This window comes from Bolinopsis microptera, chromosome 11 (genome assembly GCF_026151205.1).
Source record: "Bolinopsis microptera isolate Bmic1 chromosome 11, MBARI_Bmic_1.0, whole genome shotgun sequence".
NCBI lineage: Eukaryota > Metazoa > Ctenophora > Tentaculata > Lobata > Bolinopsidae > Bolinopsis > Bolinopsis microptera.
Genome location: NC_087082.1, coordinates 19,947,549 through 19,970,168, shown reverse-complemented (window position 1 = coordinate 19,970,168; position 22,620 = coordinate 19,947,549). Strand labels below are relative to the sequence as shown.

At 38.6% G+C, this 22,620-nt stretch overlaps 2 protein-coding genes across 3 annotated transcripts in view; both read left to right on the top strand.

The window, feature by feature from the left end:
* LOC134822809 (chitooligosaccharidolytic beta-N-acetylglucosaminidase-like) overlaps positions 1–22,620 on the top strand; it is a gene marked incomplete in the record, with an annotated part of 941,725 nt that overhangs the window by 623,363 nt on the left and 295,742 nt on the right.
* Positions 13,339–21,080, top strand: LOC134823556 (ras-associated and pleckstrin homology domains-containing protein 1-like). Of its 2 annotated transcripts, none has more exons than XM_063835076.1 (12): positions 13,339–13,423; positions 14,820–14,961; positions 15,170–15,308; positions 15,852–15,923; positions 16,207–16,332; positions 16,659–16,869; positions 17,177–17,273; positions 17,677–17,819; positions 18,201–18,339; positions 19,000–19,128; positions 19,523–19,713; positions 19,863–21,080. In XM_063835076.1, exons 1-12 carry the CDS (start codon positions 13,360–13,362, stop codon positions 20,054–20,056), a joined length of 1,647 nt encoding a protein of 548 aa, XP_063691146.1. In that variant the 5' UTR covers positions 13,339–13,359; the 3' UTR covers positions 20,057–21,080. The 2 variants fall into 2 exon arrangements, with proteins under 2 accessions (XP_063691146.1, XP_063691147.1); XM_063835077.1 differs by having other exon boundaries at positions 13,339–13,475.

Here is a 22,620-nt window from a genome sequence, read left to right as displayed (position 1 = left end):
GGCACAGTTTGTTCAGTACTCGTGCCAGTACTTTCATGGATAACGCGACGTCACGATTACCTTATAAGGTCAATATTTTGCGTGATATGGACATTTGCAGTGCAGAGTGCAAAGATAGTACAGATCCGTCTGAAAAAAATCGATCTACTGACACGAAAAGCTTCCAAAGGATTTATGACGTTTTTAAGTTCAATTTTTAGGTTTCATTCTGCTGACCAACTTTTCCAAAATTTTCCAAGTGTCCTTAGGCCACTATTTACGAATTAATCAAAGGTGTATATCCACCAAATTCGTGGAGACGTTAAGTCTAAGCCTGTGATATCCATTAGTATCGATAATTGTTTTGTGTTTACCATTTTCAGTTCACTATTTCAGTTGATAAACCTTGAAATTTAGGCCGACATTTTACGTGTTATTCTATTGTGTTCCCGAAAGATATTTTGCCCTGTTTTTGTTTTGAAACTGCCATTTAAATTGATGTTATAAATTTGATCTTTAACTTTCATATTCAATGTCCATGATCAGACTGTGATCTCGAGCTATTTGGGTTACTACTTTTGATTGTCCAGTCACTCAGTAGCTGCTACAGAAACTCTAGTAACTGGTTACCTGGGTAACCCTGGTTACCCAGGTAACTGATACTCACGTGGTAGTAGCAGGCTCTGTGGCGACTGGCGGTGCTTGTTCTGGTTCCAGGGAGGGAGAGGGGAGGGAGAGGGGAGAGAGGTAGAGAAGTAGAGAGGGAGAGAAAGGGAGAGGAGGAGAGGGAGATGAGGAGAGATGGAGCTAAAGAGAGAGGGATAGAGGGAGAGAGGGAGGTAAGGAGAGTGGGAGAAGGAGAAAGGAAGATAGGGAGAGAGTGGGAGAGTGAGAGAAGGAGATAAGGAGATGAGGGAGAGAGGGCCTATATTTTGATTGTTTACAATAAAATTATATGTACAGGAAACATTAAACAATGAGCTGAAACATTGTTTGATAGCGGCCGGTTTTTCGTTCTATAGTCAGTCATTTTGGCCTGTTCTATAACATCTTAAACTAAAAGCAACATGATTTTCTCGTAAAATTTCTGAAATCTTGTACATTAATTTGCTGTGATTGTTGGAAACTGAAGCTTCGTGATAAACGCCCACTTGTGGATATATTACATTGTGGATATATTTACATTTATAAAACTTAGTAAATGATCATCTAATTAGTGGCATTACAACTACACTTGAGAAGCGCCCGCTCATGGATATACCCGATATAAAAAAAACTAATATCTGTAAGAAAAAGCTCACGCTGGTGGATATAATCCACATCACCTCGACCCGCGGGCGGAAAAATCGTATAGCACTCGGGCCCGATGGGCCCTCGATCCGTGCTATACGAAAATATGTCTTCCTCGGGCTAGCGCCCTCGGGGACATATGAAATATTGCACGCGCGTGCGCGTACAATATTTTGTTCCGCCCGCGAGTCTCCGGTGATATGTATATTTATCTTATCGACGAGAAAAACTTTTGTCAGAAAAATGTTCATGTCAGACAATCAGATAATTGGATAATTACTAATTAACTAATTACCAAAAATCATAAAAATGTTTATAAACATTTTTATGATTTTTGGTAATTAGTTAATTAGCAATTAAAATCGGCTCAAAATGATCAGAATTTTGTAAAACACGGGGAAAGGTAGTTTTTAGAAAAAATTCGAAAATTTTTCACTTTGACATTTTTTGAGGCTTGATAAAATTTCGAAAATTTTCACCAAAAGTTTTTTCGAAGTTTGGATTTAGGCAATCTCATTCTACATCTCATGCAGTCAATTACTCTGTAGATTTAATTACAAAATCTCTTAAACTCAAGAATCATGTTCTAGGAATATTCATTGACTTAAGCAAAGCCTTTGACACTATCGACCATTCAACACTACTTATAAAATTAGAGGGCTGTGGAATTAGAGGAGTAGCAAATAACCTTATAAAAAGCTACTTAACAAATAGACTACAATACACCGAAGTTGTGGGAGAAAAATCAGACACCCTATCTATTCAATTTGGTGTCCCGCAGGGTTCAATACTTGGACCTCTCCTATTTCTCCTCTACATGAACGACATCTCAAACAGTTCTAAACTAGGATCATTTGTTACATTTGCTGATGATACCAATATATTTGTTGTAGGAAAAACAAAACGTGAGGCCTATGAACGTGGAAATAAGCTTCTTTCATCATTGCAGTCTTACATGCGAGCAAATAAGTTACATATAAATATGTCCAAGTGCTGCTACATACACTTCAAGCCTCCCATGAAAGGTTCTAAGTCAGAGACTCTATCAGATGATGAAGTAGGACTTACTATAGACAACTTTCCGATAAAAAAAGTTTCATCCACTAAATTCCTTGGAGTTATAATTGATGAAAACCTTTCATGGGAAGAACACATTAAAGCCCTTAAGCGAAATCTAAATCATTCCACTTCCACCTTATGTCGACTTCGCTGCTCCCTTCCAGAATTTCTACATCAACAACTATACTATACTTTGTTTGAATCCCATCTCTCTTACTGTATATCTGTCTGGGGTGGGGCAGCGAAGCATCGTATAAGCTCTCTGTTTACCGCCCAGAAGTACTGTCTTAGGGTTATGTTCGGTGATAGGGAGGCTTACCTTGATAAGTTTAAGACCTGTGCACGTACCAGACCAATAGGGCACCAAAGACTTAACAACAAGTTTTTCATGAAAGAACATACTAAACCGCTATTCAAACATAATAATATCCTAGCTATCCAAAATCTCTATACATACCACTGTTACCTCGAGCTCTACAAGATAATGAAATTTCGTGCTCCAATATCCTTACATGAAGGCTACACATGCTCGACAAGGAAGCCGACCCTACTTATTTGTCAGGCTGACCCACCTGATAACCATAATACAAGATCAACCAAAATTTTTAACATGATTACTCCAAAAATTAGAATGGATGACTTTACCATGAGTGTGATGTGTTTGCGGGGAAAGCTTAAACGTGCACTATTAAATAATCAACACAGCCACGCCCCGCTTGATTGGACAATCAAAGATTTTGACTGCAACAATATTGTCTTCGAAAGATCACTACTTGCTGGTCACACACATGTCAGCGAAATTCCCCTAGTCTAGTGTTTTCCAAGTCTTGTTCTGTGAGAAGCTTATTATAACCATTGATAAAACGAACATAATTTTTCAACAGCTCTCCAATATCAATCTTAAAGTTGCATCTTATATCCTCAAACTACACAATTTAAACTTAGGCATATATATAGTGTAGACTTTCTGTCACAACAAGACTGTAACCCATAGTAACAAACACAAACAGAACCCCTAACGTCTGCTAACAATTTTCTTCTGATCCTCATATGAGCCCTGTCTCTAAAAACTCAACTGAACTAGCGTTTTGGTGTGTGCAAAAGCTTTCAGGCACGCACATTCCCTGCCCCGTTAGTTGCCTGTCCCTTCAAAATCAAACTAACAGTCAAGGACAAAAAGTCATACACCAAATGAGCATTATATTTTTATAAATTGTTTTACATCTCTTTACTCTGTAAAATGTGCTAAAAATTAAATTTCTTGTTTCATTGAAAAAAATTTCTTGTTTCATTGAAAAAAAAAAAAAGAAGCTCTTATGAAAGTATTACACCATGGTTTGGTGGCCGAACTACATCCGACCTAATTGGTCCCACTGGGAACCGAATTGGTCCCCACTGAGAATCGAACCCCAGTCGTCCGCGTGGGAAGCAAATCTTACTATATATAATATATATATATATATATAAAGCGAAACGATATATCACGCTTCGTTTGTCATCCGACATCTTTTTGTGAGATTTTCATCATTATGAGTCCCTAATGCCTAAAATGGACAACTTAGCAGTTAGATCAGGGCACGTGTCAATTGGAAAAGATAACACAAGATTTGCTTGTATGCGTAATTTTTAATCCATGATTTACAGTCACAATCAATTTATTTTTTGTTCAACCGAGTTTGAATATTTGAAGAGACAATAGATTATTGCCGCTTGGTTCGCCGGCGCGCTTCTTTGTCTACCAAACTTGTTAAATGGCGCGTTACAATTCGCGTAACGTTGCGAAGACGTTTCCTGAATTTTGTTGGGGAGGGAATTTTTTTAGGGGATTTGACACGGATTTCAAAATTCCCCTAAAAAATTGTTTCGAATTGTCCCTGGGATGGCCCCTGAGTGGGTCAAGACGTCGAAAATTGTTGCTTGGTTGGTGGGGTCAGGTACTTCTATCTAACCACAAATCATGTTCCAAATACCCGGAAACATTAAATCTCCTACAGGGTAAAGATTCTCATTCTTGATTTGACTGCTGATTTCAGTAATTTTGTGGGGTAGGGCGAGGCCCTGGGAGTGGCCTGAGTGAGTCAAGAGATGTCGAAACTCGGTCTTTCTGTGGTTTGGGACAGGTAATTATATTAGACATCCTAAACATGTTCCAAATACCCCGGAAACATAAAAACCCATACAGGGTAAAGATTCTCCATCTTGATTTGCCTGGGCTTCAGTAATTTGGGGTGGGGCGTGGCCCCTGGGAGTGGCCTGAGTGGGTCAAGATGTCGAAACTCGGTTTTCCTAATTGTTAGGGACAAGTACTAATATAAACCATTTAAAACCACCCTGAAAATGTTCAAATACCAGGGAACTCATACAAAGTGTGAAATCCCCTACACAAATCAAGGAAACGTGCTCGCCCCGAGCAGCGCACGAACCAATGCAGAGGTGCTTTCTCGGTTTTTGTGTCGAATGTGAATCATTCCTTACAAGACATATTATGTGGTCCATAATTGCGGGGATCGAACATTTTGGTTGGGAAGAAAATATGGGGATTATTTTTTCATAAATTCAGTAATTCTGTACGAATTTTCAGAAATTCGTAGGATAAAAAAATATGGGGATTTTTTCAATTTTTCCATAAATCCCGAATTTTTGTACCATATAAATATGTCTGACCTTTTTTTTATCTAAAGGAATACATAGAAAATCCGGTTGTCACAGGGAGGAGCTAGAAATCAATTTTTATCGTATATAAAATTTTAAATCACAAACCGAAGTTACATGCTATTATTTCGTAGATCACTCTAAAACTCAACATGTAAATGATTGAAATTTAGCTCCAGAATTCTTAACACGTGACACGTGCAGTCTCCGCCTGCTTTACTATGACGGGAGTGTTGTACACACAACAGAAATCAAAATACATTAATATTGTGTAGTATTGTTACTGATATACACTTTTTCTATAAATATGGCGAATATCAAAAATTATCAAATATTTAAAACTTGTAAATTTGTCAAATTCATTAATTAGTCTCAAAACTGATATATAAAATAAAGTAAAACATCGCAGCAATAAATAAGATGAACACATGACAGCTTTAATAATAGACTCAGAAAAAGACAAAACGGCGTTATTTAATAAAATCGAATCGAATAACTTAAACTACCCGGTGCTAGGGCCCTTGTAAACAATCGTAATAGCCTGTGATTAAATCGATGATTCTAATTGGTGTTCTTCCCTGATTTGAGGCAACAGAAGGATAAGCTAGTAGTCAGCAGTAAATAGCAAGCCATCAGTCAGCGAAACGCCTTCGATTCGTAATGTGTCGTGCTCCAAGCTTTTAACACCTGAAATTATATGTTTTGATAAAAACAAGTACACTTAAACAAATAATCGGAACTCAAAAAAAGTATTACGTTACCATATCCTAATAAAATTCTGGGTAACTAATTTAATTAAAACAATTCCAACATTGAACATAGTCTTACTAATGAAGCGCTATAAATTTTTAGAACATAACAGCTGATATCCAACTATAACCAAGCATGAGCACGTTGATTAAAACCACGAATTAGGGTCGGGCAATCTATCACTATTACAGGTTCACTACCACTACAGGTATGAGCGTAGCAAAAAAAAAAAAAAAAAAAAAAAAGAAAAAAGAAAAAAAAAAAACTGCGTAAACAAACTTAAGATGAAACAATTGATCTCTATGTAGCACTCTGCATATATATGTATACGTATCACTATTTTGGCTAGTATTACTTATAGATGGTGATAGAAAGTAAGCACTTATTTTCTAAAAAAATAGGTATTTACTTTAATATATCAGGATGGCAATACTTGCTGAGGCTGATCTTCGTGATAATATTTTATGTAAAACCCCGACTTACAGGTACAGTTTGGGAAAGATAATTGTGCGGTAAATCAGAGTTTTCCACTTTTTGGTCCCCTTGGCGTCGGATCACTTGTTTCTCTCCGCACAGAATTGGTTCCCAATAGTGGTCATGGACTATGATTCACAAGTACTCAAGTGAGGGGTACTTAAAACTGTGTAGGTTCAATGTATATCAGTACGCTCTTGACCAAAATATCAGAAACAAAACATTATTTAACCGGCCCTTCTGTCCCAAGGATCGACCGGGGACTGCTTTTTTGGCCGGGGAATGAAAGGAGTGCTGAACCAGGTATTACGCCGGGACCGGGATTCAGCCAGATTTGGGACCGGGTTCTTAGCTAAGAAAACCAAGCACTTAACCTTACACTTAATATGTATTCGCAACTGATAAAAGCACAAGCGCAGCCTTACCCAACAAATTGGCACTTGACTCTGACAGTGTTTTGTTTTTAATTGGTATATTAATTTTGCTTTAAACTTCAGTTTTTTCAAAAAATTCGGGATTTAACCGGGGATCTGGTCGTCGTAACCTTGTCTATCACTCTGACATCTCTAGCTCTCTGAACCTTATTGCTTAAGACTAAGATCTAGCTTAAACTATACGTAACACACTCTATGGAGTCATTATTATAGCTCGACGGTACTGTAAAATACCACTAATTGGGAACAATTCTATGATGGAGAAATCATGTGATCCGACGGGGACCTAAAAACGTGGAAAACTTTGAGTTACTACATTTCTTACATGTGCATCTTCTTATTGCTATAATTCGACGACTTATCTGCGATTTGTGTCGGTCCGGTGCTATACAATTGTGAGTACGTTATTGGAAGATGTTGTACTTAATGACTCTCTATGTAGTCAAGTAAACATTTTCGACCAGCTTTCGATGCTTCAAATGATCTTGGTATATTGGGTTGGAGTAATGAAGACAATAAAACTTGATGAATGATAGTGATATCCCATTCGAGAAGTTTCAAGAAACCATCAAAGGACGTTCTAGAGTAAAGCAACCTTTTTTGATGCGTTTTAGGGTATTGTCTAATATCAGCGTATTCTCACGAATAAAAAGCTAGAGGAAATGAAAAGTGAAATCATCAGTGCTCAGAATTCAGCAAACAATGCAGAGGAAACCCTTCACCCAGCTCTGTCTCACTTCACGGCAGAAAACTGATGAAAGTAGTTTGGAATGATTGCAGAATGTCTTCATTTTTAGTCTCAGAGGATACAGGGGGAGAAAACTTGGCGTCAAATTTGTGATGTGTTTGACAAATTGCAGAAAAAAAGCAAGCTTCGAAGATGCTCAATTGGGAACTATGTCCAGCTGAAAACCCAGAGCTGGTCAAAGTATCATTTGAAACTCTAGCTACCGTTCATCCGATACTGATCGAAGCTAAAGAACTCAGACTGTCTCTGTGTTCAAAAGTAAATGACCAAATAACTATTTGAAGAGGAAACGATTATAGAGATTATTTCTAAATTCTAAAGGTATTTTGTCACTAGTGAGATTGGATAGGGTTTTGTACCACTCCCTCTTTTTCTTATTGTCACCATAAATTGAGAACGTTTTTGAAGTTAGGAACTCCAAAATTTCCAGGGCACACATTTGGACTTGTGTTGATAATTGAAGTCTTTCCTTTAACTTCACGTTGTTGTTTACAACAAAGCCGAGTTATGACCATTTTAGATCTGGCACGGATACATGAGCCTGGCAACTTAATCTGTGATTTCTTCCCTCAATTCAATGGCACTCAATCCAGTGATTTCGATTGATTAGTTTCAATTATTATTCATTAAGTAACTTTGGTGATCAATCAGTGATCAAACCAATGTGCCAATCTTGCCTAAAACGTTGTTTAAATGTTGCATTGAAATATCCACTTGCTAAAGTCACAATGATAAGAATTGGCTGTCTAAATAACTGGTAAGTAAGATGAGCATAACGTGGAGTTCCCACCTTCGAGTGGTAACCAACTGGAGACGCGGCGGCTCGACGCGCAGAGACGGTGGCTGCGCCGCTGCGCTTCGCTGAGTATTATATTGTCAGCCTTGCGGCGCAGCTTGACATTAGCTTTCATTTACGTTTGAATTATCGCGTCCGCTCTATGCGGCCCAGGACCTCGCGATTATCATACTCTGCTTACAACGCGCCACCTCTCAGGCGCGCCACCTTCAGCCAACACTCGTAGTGGGAACTCACTGGAATGAACTTAAACAGGCATCAACCATCCTTAATGTTAACTATTCAATAAACAAGTGTGTTTGTACAACGCAGTTTTAGGTATTTAATGGTTTTCATCAGTATAATTCTTGACTTTGATAATTACTGTCAGTTGGTGGTAATGTTAAATAGTTGTAAAATGGTAATGTAAATATGACTGCCATTCTCTCCACAATCGGCTTGGTAGAGGTTATCTTTTATTATAAAGGTGGAGCTAAAGCAGTCATAAGTGTCTAAGAATATAAAAGGTCACATAAGCTTGAACAAAGTACTTACATATTTCAGGCCCTTAGGATCGGTTGTTATTATTATATCAGCATACAATAATGTTTGTTCGGAAAGCATCTCGTCCCAAGGAAATTCTGGTTCAGCTAAAAATATATGATATTTGTAGTTATATTAATTCATATATACTTTAATTAGAATAAAACAATATCAACTAGTTAGGTCTGTTTCTACACCAGGAAAATAGATTAATGGAAAAAAAGTGCTTCAAAACCTTCAAATACCTGCATTCAAGGAAATAATTAACGGAAAACAGGTCTTCGAGTTCGATATTTACAGCTTAAATAAGATAATCAAACTAAGTGGGACAACCGCATTACAATGCAGCTGTTTTTTTTGGCAAATGTGATTATAGGCCATTATTGAAGGAAGATATCTAGGAGCTTGAATGCATTTCGGGCATCAAGAATGTGCACCTGAGTACCAAGAAATTGCACGTTTTGTTGGAAGTACATATTTTTTCTAACACAGAATACTGTCCGTTTTTGTTTACGAAGGCTTGAATGGGTTAATTGTAATTTCGGTAGTGAAGCATGATTGAAATTATTTCTTATATTAAGAAAACGGTTTACACCATTAAAATATTCAAAACCCCCTAAAAGAAATCATAGTCTATCTAAAATGGTGATCAGTACAGATTAGGACAGCTAGAGTTAAATTTGTTTCTCCAAGCAAACTCTATAGCAGTAATATTTAAGCTTATTAAGATCATTCAAAGAGTTAAGTTTTAAACCTCTACGGGTTCAACTCATTCACAATAATCTTGAACAATTTCTTTGATGGCCCCACCAACGCGCCCTTTACAGTTTGTTGGACAGGCAAACTGTAACGCTATGCAGCGGGGGAGTTCATCAGGCACTACGTCAAGATATGACCTAGGAGCTTCCACCTTGCTTTAGGGACCGATCTGATAGCTTTACTGAGGTTAACATCTTAGGTTATAAGTTTGCATTTTTTAGTTATTGTTCCCTGAGGCCAATAAATGTGCAGTAATGATCTAGGTGTTTTCTATGGCAAATGTCTAGTTTTTCTAGTGACTTTGCAGTAGGACACCAACTAATGCAATTGTACATGATGAATTGATTACAATTTGGGCTTCGATTTTACTGCTATCTTTTGGTAACGGAGATATTCTGCTGAGACCCGATCTTGGTGAAACTTATAGAGGCATTGTTTCCAGCAATGCATCGGAGCAGCTATATCACTTTCACTACACAAATGACCCCAAGAATCTACTCTTCCGCCAATCTTCATTTCCACGTAACATGGTATCATCACGACCAAGGGATTCGTTTCTCCACAGGATCGAGGAAAACATGGGTAAATTCTGTTTTCTCCTGTGTTATTGAACAGGTTTAAAACTCCTTGAAGACTTCCTTGGCTATTGGTAGGATTGTTCTAAGGATCTTTTTCCACGTTCATGAAGTTACAATCATGCTGAATACGCTGACTCCAGTGGCATCCTTCTTTTGAAACAGGGGGATTGGGTATGTGTGGGGGAGATTCTTGCTAGTTCGATGGCGTAGTTCTATAAGAGCTCCTGCAAGGGACAAGAGTGAAAAGCTTGCCGGAGAGAGAGACTGTCACCTTGAAAAGGATCCAAGAAGACTCTCGAATACAGCAGATAGTTCTCCTTCCACTCTGACCTTGAGCAGGGTGTTGGTTAAGAGGAGGTCTTACTAGCCTGAGGTCGTCCGTCTTGTGCATCCGCTTGACATGAAGGTCAAGTATTTGTTCTGGCGTTTGATTGTGCTCAAATGCTCGAGACATATCTATGCCATCGTGTGCTACTTGGAAGTGTTTACGCGTGACAATACCGATATCACATCCGCTCAAGCCCACACTAGATCACCTCAAACTCCTTACCATGTTTGTACCCCGCCTGGTGCTACCAGGGAAAGCATCAACTTTGTCTTCGATTTCTCTTCAGTACAATCAAGGATAATATCTTACGAGCACCATTTGATAGACATTAGTGGTCGTAGGTCTAGTCCGGTCCGGCTGGTTTGCGGGTTTCGGCATGGGGGTGATGATGGCTTCACCTTACCCATCAGGAAAGGAATTGGTTCTCAAATGCGTTATTGTTGATCTCGGAATATTTTGACCAGAATTTGTACCAAGCATTTTTCAACACTCGATGTAGACTTATCTGGACCAGTGGCTTGTTGTTCTTGAGAGATTGGGCGGCATTCTTTACTTCATCACATTTGATGGGTTTGTCTAGGCAGCGTTCCATCCCCTTATAAATGCTTGAAGTGGTTCATCCTCTCACGTGTACTGCTTTCGTAGTAGTCTCTGATCACTTGAGCTTTACCAGAATTCTGTGGCAACATAGTTACCTTCTTCATTGTGGATTCTGATTGTAGATTTGGGCTTAGTGTCAGCTTAGAGTACGCAACAGTTCCAAACATCTGCCTAATGTGTAATTTGTTGACATGAATGGTCGAGCGATGGTATCGGCACGTGGGGTCAAGCAAGGTTCTTGAGATGCTTACGGATGTCTTTCTGTAACTGTTGATCCTTGTACGGGACTTGAGGTCTGTCGGAGCTTGGTTGTTACAGTTAAGTGCGCTTTGCAGGGTTTGTCTCTCTTTTACAGAGGCTTCAACAGTAGAGTCACTATGAAGTTACGGTTCTGGAGCGTGGTAGTCCCGATACTTCATCAGCAGATGTTTTGAGGACATCATCAGGTTAGGAGATCTTCTTGGGGTTGATGTTACCTGAGAGTTGGTTGTTGCTTTCTGTTCGACTGGAAAGTTGGTATTTGGCCTTTGTGGGAAGGTCCAGTGGTGAGAGGGGAATTGTTGTATCTTCTTAACTACTGAAACTTATCTTTTTTGTAGGAAAGTTTTGTAGTAGGGGCTTGTTGAATCTATACAAGCAACGAGTCTGTGCGTCTGTGTTAGTAGTAGACCGCCATATGATCTACAAGCTTGGACATGAATCTGCTGCGGTTCTGGCACAAGAATATAATCTAATTGGGCAAAGATGGACGAGTAAGTTTGCGGCCTTTAGGGCGACCTTGGCAGAATAACATTAGAGAAAAGTAGTTCGATGTCTACAAGGATGATCAAATTAGGTATTGGTAGCAAACAGTTTGTTTTAATCACATGAGTTTAAGGAATGTTCACCATTGAGTTCTTGTACCCATTCCAAACTTGCCCATATACTCTGTTACACCATACTGATAGTCCAAAGGAGGTTTAGGTTCTAACTTACTGTGAGATCGCCTCAATTACACCAACAATTCATGAGATTGCAGGAACTGGAAATAGCAGGGTGAGTTATTGTAGAACTTTATAAGAAGGGCAGGGTTTCCTTCTGCTTTAGATTAGGTCGGGCCATAACGTTACATTTCTGATATTTTTTAGGATGGGATGGAGATTAGAAGAATGACGACATTAGATAGGAAAACCCGTCTGAGGTTTATGATAGTGCTGTTGTCATATGGTATAATTTAGGGAATTATCGATGGAAAAACCTAGTCCACCCATGTCGTCTTGATTTTGCTCCATCATGATCAAATTCTGTATTTGTTTTCTGAGATATTTGTGGAATGATTTTTGACTTTTGGTCTCTTGAACGCACAAGATATCAACACCTAATATTCAAAACATCGTTCCGGAGTTCTTCCTGTTTCTCCGTCTTTGAGAGCCTTTTGCATCAGTGAAGCTAGGCTCAGTAAGGAAGTAGGAAAGAAAACTTTGAACTCATAACTGTCCTCTTTCTGCATTAACGTCTGCTTCGTCACACCAGTTTTCGCTGATCGCTGTGTCACGCGTCACCGTGTATGATTCGAATGATCTGATAAAAGTGTATAACGTTCAAATCCTGTCCAGAACTAAACGAGTGTAACAAGGGATTTTATTTAGCAATATCCTGATCCGCATAAGTTTCTATACTAGAAACAAGTTTCTAGTAGTCTCAGCAAATCGCAGCCACAACGCAGTAACACTAACTCAGTTATATAAATACCCTCTCAAGATACATTTAGTAACATATGCATTACAAGTGCAACCAAAAACAATACTTTCAACTAAATATATGGTGGGTGCTTGAGGCTCTTGCTAATTGCATCTTGAGCGCAACAAATAGGAAATTCGACGAAAAGTATCAGCGCATATTTGATATGAGAAGAATGAAAAAGGCGCAACAAAAAATTTGGTTAAATCTCTTATTGCGATTTCTACTGCGCGCGTTAGCGCGTATTTGAAATCCAAATAAAAATTATTTTTGATTCAAATATCGAAAAATATAAAATTCCGGCATACAGCAAGATCTTGTGTAAAAAAATGTGTTATTACTCCTGTAGAGGGAGGAGTTGAGTGTGCACTCTCGTGTATAGAGTTTTTTGCTGCTTAATCGGGTTAAATAGGTCATTGGTAACTCAAAAATCGAGGGCCGCATGTTGTGTCGCTAGTCCAACCTGTGGAGCCACGCCCCATATTTCATATCAGGTGCGTATATGGGAAATATGTATCTCGCTTCTGAAGGTCTAAGGACTCAAACTTGAGTTTAAAAGACCGCAATGCACATGTTTATATTGGTTACTATGTAAGGTCATGAAGCCCACCCCCCCCACCCCCCTTCCCTCCCCCGAAATGAGCGGTTCTCTTCCTCCTCCTCCTCCCACAATGTCTCCAGCTCCAGTCTCCCCCGCCCTTACTCCTCCTCCTCCCTGTAGTACTGATAATACTGGTGAGTCACTAGAACCTACACATTTTGAAACCCTGTAGTACTGATAATACTGGTGAGTCACTAGAACCTACACATTTTGTAGTACTGATAATACTGGTGAGTCACTACAACCTACACATTGTAGTACTGATAATACTGGTGAGTCACTAGAACCTACATATTTTGTAGTACTGATAATACTGGTGAGTCACTAGAACCTACACATTTTGTAGTACTGATAATACTGGTGAGTCACTAGAACCTACACATTTTGTAGTACTGATAATACTGGTGAGTCACTACAACCTACACATTTTGTAGTACTGATAATACTGGTGAGTCACTACAACCTACACATTTTGTAGTACTGATAATACTGGTGAGTCACTAGAACCTACACATTTTGTAGTACTGATAATACTGGTGAGTCACTACAACCTACACATTTTGTAGTACTGATAATACTGGTGAGTCACTAGAACCTACACATTTTGTAGTACTGATAATACTGGTGAGTCACTAGAACCTACACATTTTGAAACCCGCTTTTTTATTTTATCCTTTTGCTTCTTTGGGATTACAAGATTTGGCAGGGATTTTCGTTCTCGAATTTTCGTAAAGTTCTCGAACAGATTATTACAAATCCTTGTGTATTGAAATTTTGACTGTTTAGACGATTCTGACAGTGCAACAGAAAAGCATTTATCATCATCTCCGGATGAAACCCCTCTCCCAGACTATACTTCTAGTTGTAGACTGACAAATTACAGACCTATGAGCTGGTCCCCACAACAATTCAAAGAGTTCAAAACTTTTGACCTACGCAGACCTTCGAGTATGACAAATGAGATAATATTGAGTAGGACTTTAGTATCAAAAGAGAAACAGTATCAAAGAGAAAGTCTAGAGAGGAAGAAGTTACCATGGTTACCAGTAGAGATGGAGACAGGTAGTGAGTTACTAGATAGACCAGCTAGATCAATTAGCGACCAACGACCTCAGAGTTGGACTTCTACAACTGAAACAAACTGTGACCAAGCCTTGAAATCTCGCCCTAAAAGTATGTTCGCATCATTTCGGAAACGAAAGAAAAACAAGAAAAAAGACAAGACTGACAGAGTCTTCAAAGTGACAGACGGACAGACGGACAGAGCCTCCAGAGTAACATACGGACAGACGGACAGAGCTTCCAGAGTGACAGACGGACAGACGGACAGAGCCTCAAGAGTGACAGGCGGACATACGGACAGAGCCTCCAGAGTGACAGACGGACAGACGGACAGAGCCTCCAGAGTGACAGACGGACAGACAGACAGAGCCTCCAGAGTGGCAGACGGACAGACAGACAGAGCCTCCAGAGTGACAGACGGACAGACGGACAGAGCGTCCAGAGTGGCACTAACAGAGCACCCTCCAGAACCAGACAAGAGGGACAGTAGACCAGGTAGCCTGGTATCTGAGGGACGACCTGCTTCCTCCGTATTCGATCAGAGAACCTCTGTGTGCACTACTAGCTCTGGAGCTAGCTCTCACTCTAACCCTAGCAGCGGCAATAATGGGTGAGTTACAACTTTTACATTTCTTATTTACGTGTCCTACTTAAGCATCTTTATCGATAGATAATTAAAGTGATTCATGTGATTAATTAAATAATTAAAGATCGTTGAGTTTCGATCTCAGAACCTGGAAAAATTGTACGATTTGAACCGTCTCTTGAATGTAAATTCGCATGATTTCTAACAGTCCCCTAAGTTTCCGGACCCCCAGGTCAATGTACACCATGTCTACCACCCCTCACTCTACCATAAGCAAGAGCAGCGGAGTCAGCAGCTACCTTACTTCTTCTTCATCCGAGTTGTACGACAGTAAAATGAGTCTCAACAGCACAACTACTGATTTCAGAGAGGTCAGTCCAAACTTTCACTTTCACTTTCACTTTCACTTTCACAACAGCACAACCACTGATTTCAGAGAGGTCAGTTCAAACTTTCACTTTTATTGGTTCCAAGTAAATTTTACACAGCTTTTATCGGCAGCTTTAGTTACATAAAATTATATCAGAATCTTGACGACGAATTTATCAAAACAGTCTCAAAATACAGGGTGGAGCTTTAACGTGTCAAAGTTAGGGTTTTGAAAATTGAGTGTCGAAACCTAAAGCCTCTTAAGTGCCTTTTCAGTTCTGTATAACACACAAAATGTTGTTTCCATGGAAATGAGCACGAAGTTCCTTCGTGGGTTCTATATTCAGACTCGCTTTTAATAACGTTCTAAAGTTCTAATCGCGTACCAACACGTTCCCGTCAATGTAAAGTCCGCGTTAAACTTGTCAGAAGCCATATCTCCGTTCAGGAACACTTTAGACAACCGCTTATTGTAATAATAACATAAGTTGTTACGTGTAATGAATTAAACTAGGTATGTAGTTTAACAAACTGCCCCCTTTCAGAACGACTTCAAGACTGATCCAATGAATGTTCCTATACGGGTCCCTGACAACGAACCGTTCTTTAATGACCCCGTATGTTTTCTTTTGCTTGCTTTTATCACACAATACCATTGCGTTTGTTTACATGATGTTCAAAAAGCGTAGTAGGAATGAGGGAGGGAGGGAGGGAGCAACCCCCTCGCGAGGGAGGGAGGGAGCAACCCCCTCGCGAGGGAGGGAGGGAGCAACCCCCTCGCGAGGGAGGGAGGGAGCAACCCCCTCGCGAGGGAGGGAGGGAGCAACCCCCTCGCCCAAACCCCCACACAAGCTGACATGTCCCAAGTGTAAGTGTAGTTTTCACACTGGTGCGTTACAGGAACCGAGCCCAACTACTCCTATTACTCCCGGCCCAAAGTCAGCTAAGATACAGCGCAGACTTACTATGATACTTAAGGAGAAGGAGGATCTTACTGAGGAAGAGAAGGCTGCTATCTTGAAGAAGGTAAGCTATGTTGCTATGGTTACAGTATTTACTGGTGGTTAATCTTTTTTAAACGTGACAGCCATTCTGGATTTAGAATGGTCAGGTGTCAAAACAAGATATGGTTCATATCTCCAACAGTGCCCAAATCTAATATCTTTTTGATTGAATGAATACTCAATGGGTATAAAGATTATGGACTGGAACATTATTTATTAGTCGCATAACAATAGACAGATGATAATTTCTGATAATTTCTGATTTCTGTGACAAATGATACTGCACTGCACTGTTATTTTATTTCCTAAAATATAAACTCCAAACTCTAAACCGAACCCTGCTCACAGGAGAAATTAAAAATAGCGCTAGAAAAACTGAAGATCGCCAGCAACCTGAAGATAGCAATGAAAGTATTCAACGTAAACAACAGCTCCAAGACCATCTGGGTGGAACAGAAGCAGACTGCTTGGGAGGTGTGTCAGGTTCTGGCGGAGAAGAACTATTACAAACCTGGATCAGACTGGACTCTAGTGGAACACATCACTGATCTGGAAATAGGTATGTGGCAAAGTGCCAATAGGCATGTGGCAAAGTGCCAATAGGTATGTGGCAAAGTGCCAACCTTTTAACATTGAACTATTGTTGAAATTTGAAACTGAAAGCTTTGTCATTGGAGATATTATTTGAAATTAGAACTCGCTTTTAACTGATACTCACTTTTAACGGATAGATTTGTAAAATTAAAGAAGTTTCAAAGGTATGCCCATCACGCACGTTGATAGTTTAATTATTGACTAATTAATAATTAGTTGATAGTTTAATTATTGACTAATTAATAATTAAACCTAATTAATCCTGTCATCAGAACGAGAGTTGGAGGATCACGAGATAGTGTACGATGTGTTGAACAGTTGGAGCCGAGACTCTACTAACAAGATGTACTTCCGAAACAACGTCAGAAAGTAAGTGTACTAATACTTACGTAATACTTACGTAATACTTACGCAATTCTTACGTGATACTAACGTAATACTTACGTAAAACTTACGTGATACTTACGTAATACATACGTGATACTTACGTAATACTTACGTAATACTTACGTAAAACTTACGTAATACTTACGTAATACTTACGTAGTGATACTTACGTAATACTTACGTAGTACTTACGTAGGTTAATACTTTCTTAGCATTTTTAACTTTCTTAACTTTTTGCAATTCTGGACTTTGTGCAATTTTAGACTTTCTGGAACTTCTGACCTTTTATCGACTTTCTGATTACTTTCTGATTACTTTCTGATTACCGGGTGATTTATCCTTAACTCACTATCTAAACAATGCTAAACTAACCACTTGCTCCTAGATACGAGTTATTCAGAAGACCTCAACTCTTCCTAAAGCCAGTAGACACGTACGCTAATGTAGTGGACCTCAATAGGGAGTGTAGACAGGTTCTTATTGATGATTTCTTCTCCAATACAGCTAACACAAGGATACCCAGCATAGGTAGGTCATATCACGTGGTATAGTAGCTAATTAGCTAATTGGCTAATTGGTTATCTTTGTAAGTTATCTGTTGATCAGTTAATTGGTCAGTTAGCTATTTATCCCCATAATTACTGATTGACTTATGTAACTTATATTGTGCACTCATGTTGTTGATTATTATCCGTTAACAATTTATAAATCTCTATTTATAAATTCAAGTTTTGATACTAAATTTTTTGTCAAATTGATTAAACATTATTATTACATATTTATCATATTTCCTCACTAAAACCACATATTTATCATATTTCCTCACTAAAACCACATATTTATCATATTTCCTCACTAAAACCACATTATTATTACATATTTATCATATTTCCTCACTAAAACCTGTAGGTCTGAAAGGTGTCCATTGGCTGAAGTCAGGAAAGAAGAGTTGGAGGAAAATGAACTTCGTGATCAGGGACAGTGGTATCTACTACGCTGGCAAAGCTAAGAACAAATCGCAGTCCCTGCCCTGGACCTGCTTCTCAAGGTTTGTAACTAGTAACATGCTTCTCAAGGTTTGCACTTAGTAACATTTCCTTAGTAATAACATGCTTCTCAAGGTTTGCACTTAGTAACATCTACGGGAATATTGTTTCCTTGTTTCGAGAGGCTGAATCTAGGACTCCCGGGAATACTGTTTTCTTGTTTCGAGGAGCTGAATCTAGGATTCCCGGGAATACTGTTTTCTTGTTTCGAGGAGCTGAATCTAGGATTCCCGGGAATACTGTTTTCTTGTTTCGAGGAGCTGAATCTAGGATTCCTGGGAGTATTGTTTTCTTGTTTCGAGGGGCTGGATCTAGGACCAACGATAGGATAGCGTCTAGCGCTTTGCTTACTCTTAGGTTATGCATATGGAGATGTTGCCTTAATACTAGATATCGGATATTGGTTAGGTTTGTCTGTGTCGAGGGAATATGTCAGATTAGTTATGTAACTCGGGAATGTGTTATATTAGCGATCAAACTTGTGATAATGTTTGTTTCAGGATTTGTAAAATTGTAATAACTCTGATTATTTTTGACGCAAATTCTTCGCATTTGCCCAATACCAAGTAGTACCAACAGCAATAAAATTGCGATCAAAATATGATATCAATTATATAATTAGTTAATTATTTGCCTTGATTGTAACATGTAGTTTCCCTTAGGACAGAAGAGAACGACATGTTCTTGCCGAACAACAATAAAGAGTTCAAGAAACAGCACAAAGCTCCCACAGAATACTGCTTCCTGATACGAACCAAGACCAACACTCGAGAACAACACCGCTCTACCAGGTTAGTTTCACTTTTTCTACCAGGTTAGTTTCAATTTCTCTACCAGGTTAGTTTCACTTTCTCTACCAGGTTAGTTTCACTTTACTTGGTTAGTTTCACTTTCTCTACAAGGTTAGTTTCATTTTCACTTTACTTGGTTAGTTTCACTTTCACTTTACTTGGTTAGTTTCACTTTCTCTACAAGGTTAGTTTCATTTTCACTTTACTTGGTTAGTTTCACTTTCACTTTACTTGGTTAGTTTCACTTTCTCTACCAGGTTAGTTTCACTTTATTTGGTTAGTTTCACTTTCACTACAAGGTTAGTTTCACTTTACTTTGTTAGTTTCACTTTCTCTACAATACTATACCATCATGACTTTTCTTGTCAAAATATTCACGCTTCACCCCTCTCAGGTGTATCTGTGTTGAAAACGAGCTGCAGTTCCGACTGTGGACAAACGCGCTGCGTCGTCTCGAATACGGTGAGAAACTACTCAACAACTTTAACACATCCCGAGCGTTCCTGGAGAAGCTGAACAAGGAGCAGGGAGACGATATTCAGAGGGCCTGTTTGAGTCCAACTCTACATTCTAGCTTCCAATTCGGTTAGTTTCCTTCACACTCAGACGTAGAGGAAATGAAATTTTGCTGAGATTTATTTCACCATCTGACTCAGTCCCTTCCCGAATTTTTGCTTACTGAAAATTAACTAATTAAATATAATTAACACATTATAACATGACAACTCGCTCAGGACTGGGTGGTGACGACAGAGCATCCATCGTCCTGCCAGACATTGATGACAACGCTGGTGACATCTTCGCTGCTCGGTTCGGAGCTGCATGGAACAACGGAGAGAACGTGACGATCAAGGAGGCTCCCAGCTTGTTCGATATTAACTTAGAGACAGATACACAGGGAATGACCATGGTTAGGCTTCACAAGTAATGAAAGATAGGGTCCAGAACTCCTTGTTTTAGAGTTTCCTTTTATACGGAGAAGTTTGTATTTCCACACGATATAATTAGTAGTAATTAGTGGTATATACTACTAATTATACTACTATCATTCTGGGAGAAGAGATTGCGACAAAGATCATAGAAAAAACGATCCTCAAGCAATGTTGTTACTTGTTATCATGACGAAGAATAAAGATTGCACTTGTGAAATTATGGATTTGAAGAATTGAATGAAGAATGAAGTTAGCAAATTGTTTACAAGTTGACTACAAGTTGACTACAAATTGACTACAGGTTGACTACAAGTGACGTCACATCATTGGATACCGCAAGCAACTGATTTTCGACCTCATTTATTTTAGTGCTAGAGTCGTCTTGAGAAGTGGCTCAGAAGTATTTTACTTTTAGTTTGTTTATTTTACACCATTACGTAATGCGCTGGTACCTTAGATAATACAACTTTTAAATTCGTGTTTTAAGAGTTAGTTAATTCCTAATCGATTGATTTGTCGGTTTGTCATTAATTACACAATGAATTGATTGTGACTTATCGTTAAAGACACATTCATTATTATCTTCTGACATATTAGATAAGAAATGTTAAAGCTAGATTTTATTTGACTATTATCAATTATACTTGATTTTCTAAATTTGTGCGCGAATTGATAAGCAATATTAAGGAATAAAAAACAGTTAACTTTTATTTAATAAGTTTGTTTGTTTTGACTATCTAAAATTTGTTACGATGATACACGTGCTATGTTCAAGAAAATTTGAAGGTATTTCTTATAATTAATAAATTAATGCAAGGAAATGGTACCACTCATCAGTGCTGGTCGTGAATGTTTGTTATTGAAACAAATATTTGTAAAGGAGTGAAAAGTGATGGATACAGTCCCTGCAAACAGTCATTTCTTTTTGAAAACTTTTTTATTTTATTGATTATTCTGTGTATGATATGTTAATTTGCGAATATCTTATTTTCACCCATTTTTACAAATACGAAACATAAACGCTGTCTTCATTTGTTTAACTTATCCGGTATTCGACATAAAAGGAAGATATTTTCAAAATGTTTCATGTTTAAAATCTATCTTGACAAGAAATATTTTTAAAATTTGCTATTATACCAACTAAAAGTTAATGTTTAATTTTAAAATAGAAATTGAAAGTGGAAACTATTAAATATAATATCTAGAACATGATGTCCTACAACGCTGAAATGTCCTGCATTCAGCAGAATAATAAAATAGCCAAATTAAAATACTAGGTCTTTAATATAATTATAACTAACTACATTTATATAAGTCAAACTACGAGTCAAACTACGAGTCATATGTTTCTCCACTGCTGTAATGCACCTGCAGCTGCACTTTACTGCATCTACTACACTTTACTGCACCTACTACACTTTACTGCACCTAATACAAGTTAATACACCCACTACACTTTACTGCACCTAATACACTTTACTGCACCTCAGCACCTGCTACACTTTACTGCACCTACTACACTTTACTGCACCTGCTGCACTTTACTGCACCTGCTGCACTTTACTGCATCTACTACACTTTACTGCATCTACTACACTTTACTGCACCTACTTCACTTTACAACACTTAACTGCACATACTACACTTAACTGCACATACTACACTTTACTGCACCTAATACAATTTACTGCACCTAATACACTTTATCGCACTTACTGCACCTACTACACTTTACTACACTTAACTGCACATACTACACTTAACTGCACCTAATAAAATTTACTGCACCCACTACACTTTACTGCATCTAATACACTTTATCGCACTTACTGTACCTACTACACTTTATCGCACTTACTGCACCTACTACACTTTACTGCACCTGCTACACTTTACTGCATCTACTACACTTTACTGCACCTGCTACACTTTACTGCACCTACACATCATAGAGTTTTATCCTCAACGTTAATGATCCTCAACCCACAGAAAGAGAGGTAAAAGGTCCAGGCTATGAAAGGTACCTGCACAATAGAGCCTCTACGTTCATGTTGAAGGAAGAATATGAAGTTCAGGATGCTCAACCCACAGGAGATAATCATCGCAGCTGTGCCCTGTTGTAATAACTTGGTTAGAATTATGTGCCCTGTTGTAATAACTTGGTTAGAATTATGTTATAAGTTAATTATTGATAATGTAAGTGGGTAGCTTTTAGAAGGTGGGGAGCACGTGAAAGTTACATTAGTACAGTTCAGCAATCAGAGGCACTATTGTGGATATTGGCTAACAGTTACCACGCTTCTCCCTTTGAATTCCGCTCTATGTTCTTAATTTATTTAATAAGGCACATCATTTGTAACCATTTCAATAACATTATCTGGTGGATCACCAGGATTCATTTTAAAACCCCGGTTAACCGACTAAATTATTATGGGGGCCGGGGACACAGGAGGACTATAATGCAAAGAAACTGCTGCTAACTGCTGCTAACTGCTGCTAACTGCTGCTAACTGCTGCTAACTGCTGCTAACTGCTGCTAGCTGCTGCTAACTGCTGCTAA

What these genes read in the sequence shown, in the direction of transcription:
- LOC134823556 (XM_063835076.1), top strand. Translation starts at nt 13,360, where the DNA reads ATGTCTCCAGCTCCAGTCTCCCCCGCCCTTACTCCTCCTCCTCCCTGT. An exon ending in CACAAGGATACCCAGCATAG is followed by an intron (nt 17,820 to 18,200) that starts GTAGGTCATATC and finishes TAAAACCTGTAG; the next exon opens with GTCTGAAAGGTGTCCATTGG. An exon ending in ACATTCTAGCTTCCAATTCG is followed by an intron (nt 19,714 to 19,862) that starts GTTAGTTTCCTT and finishes CAACTCGCTCAG; the next exon opens with GACTGGGTGGTGACGACAGA.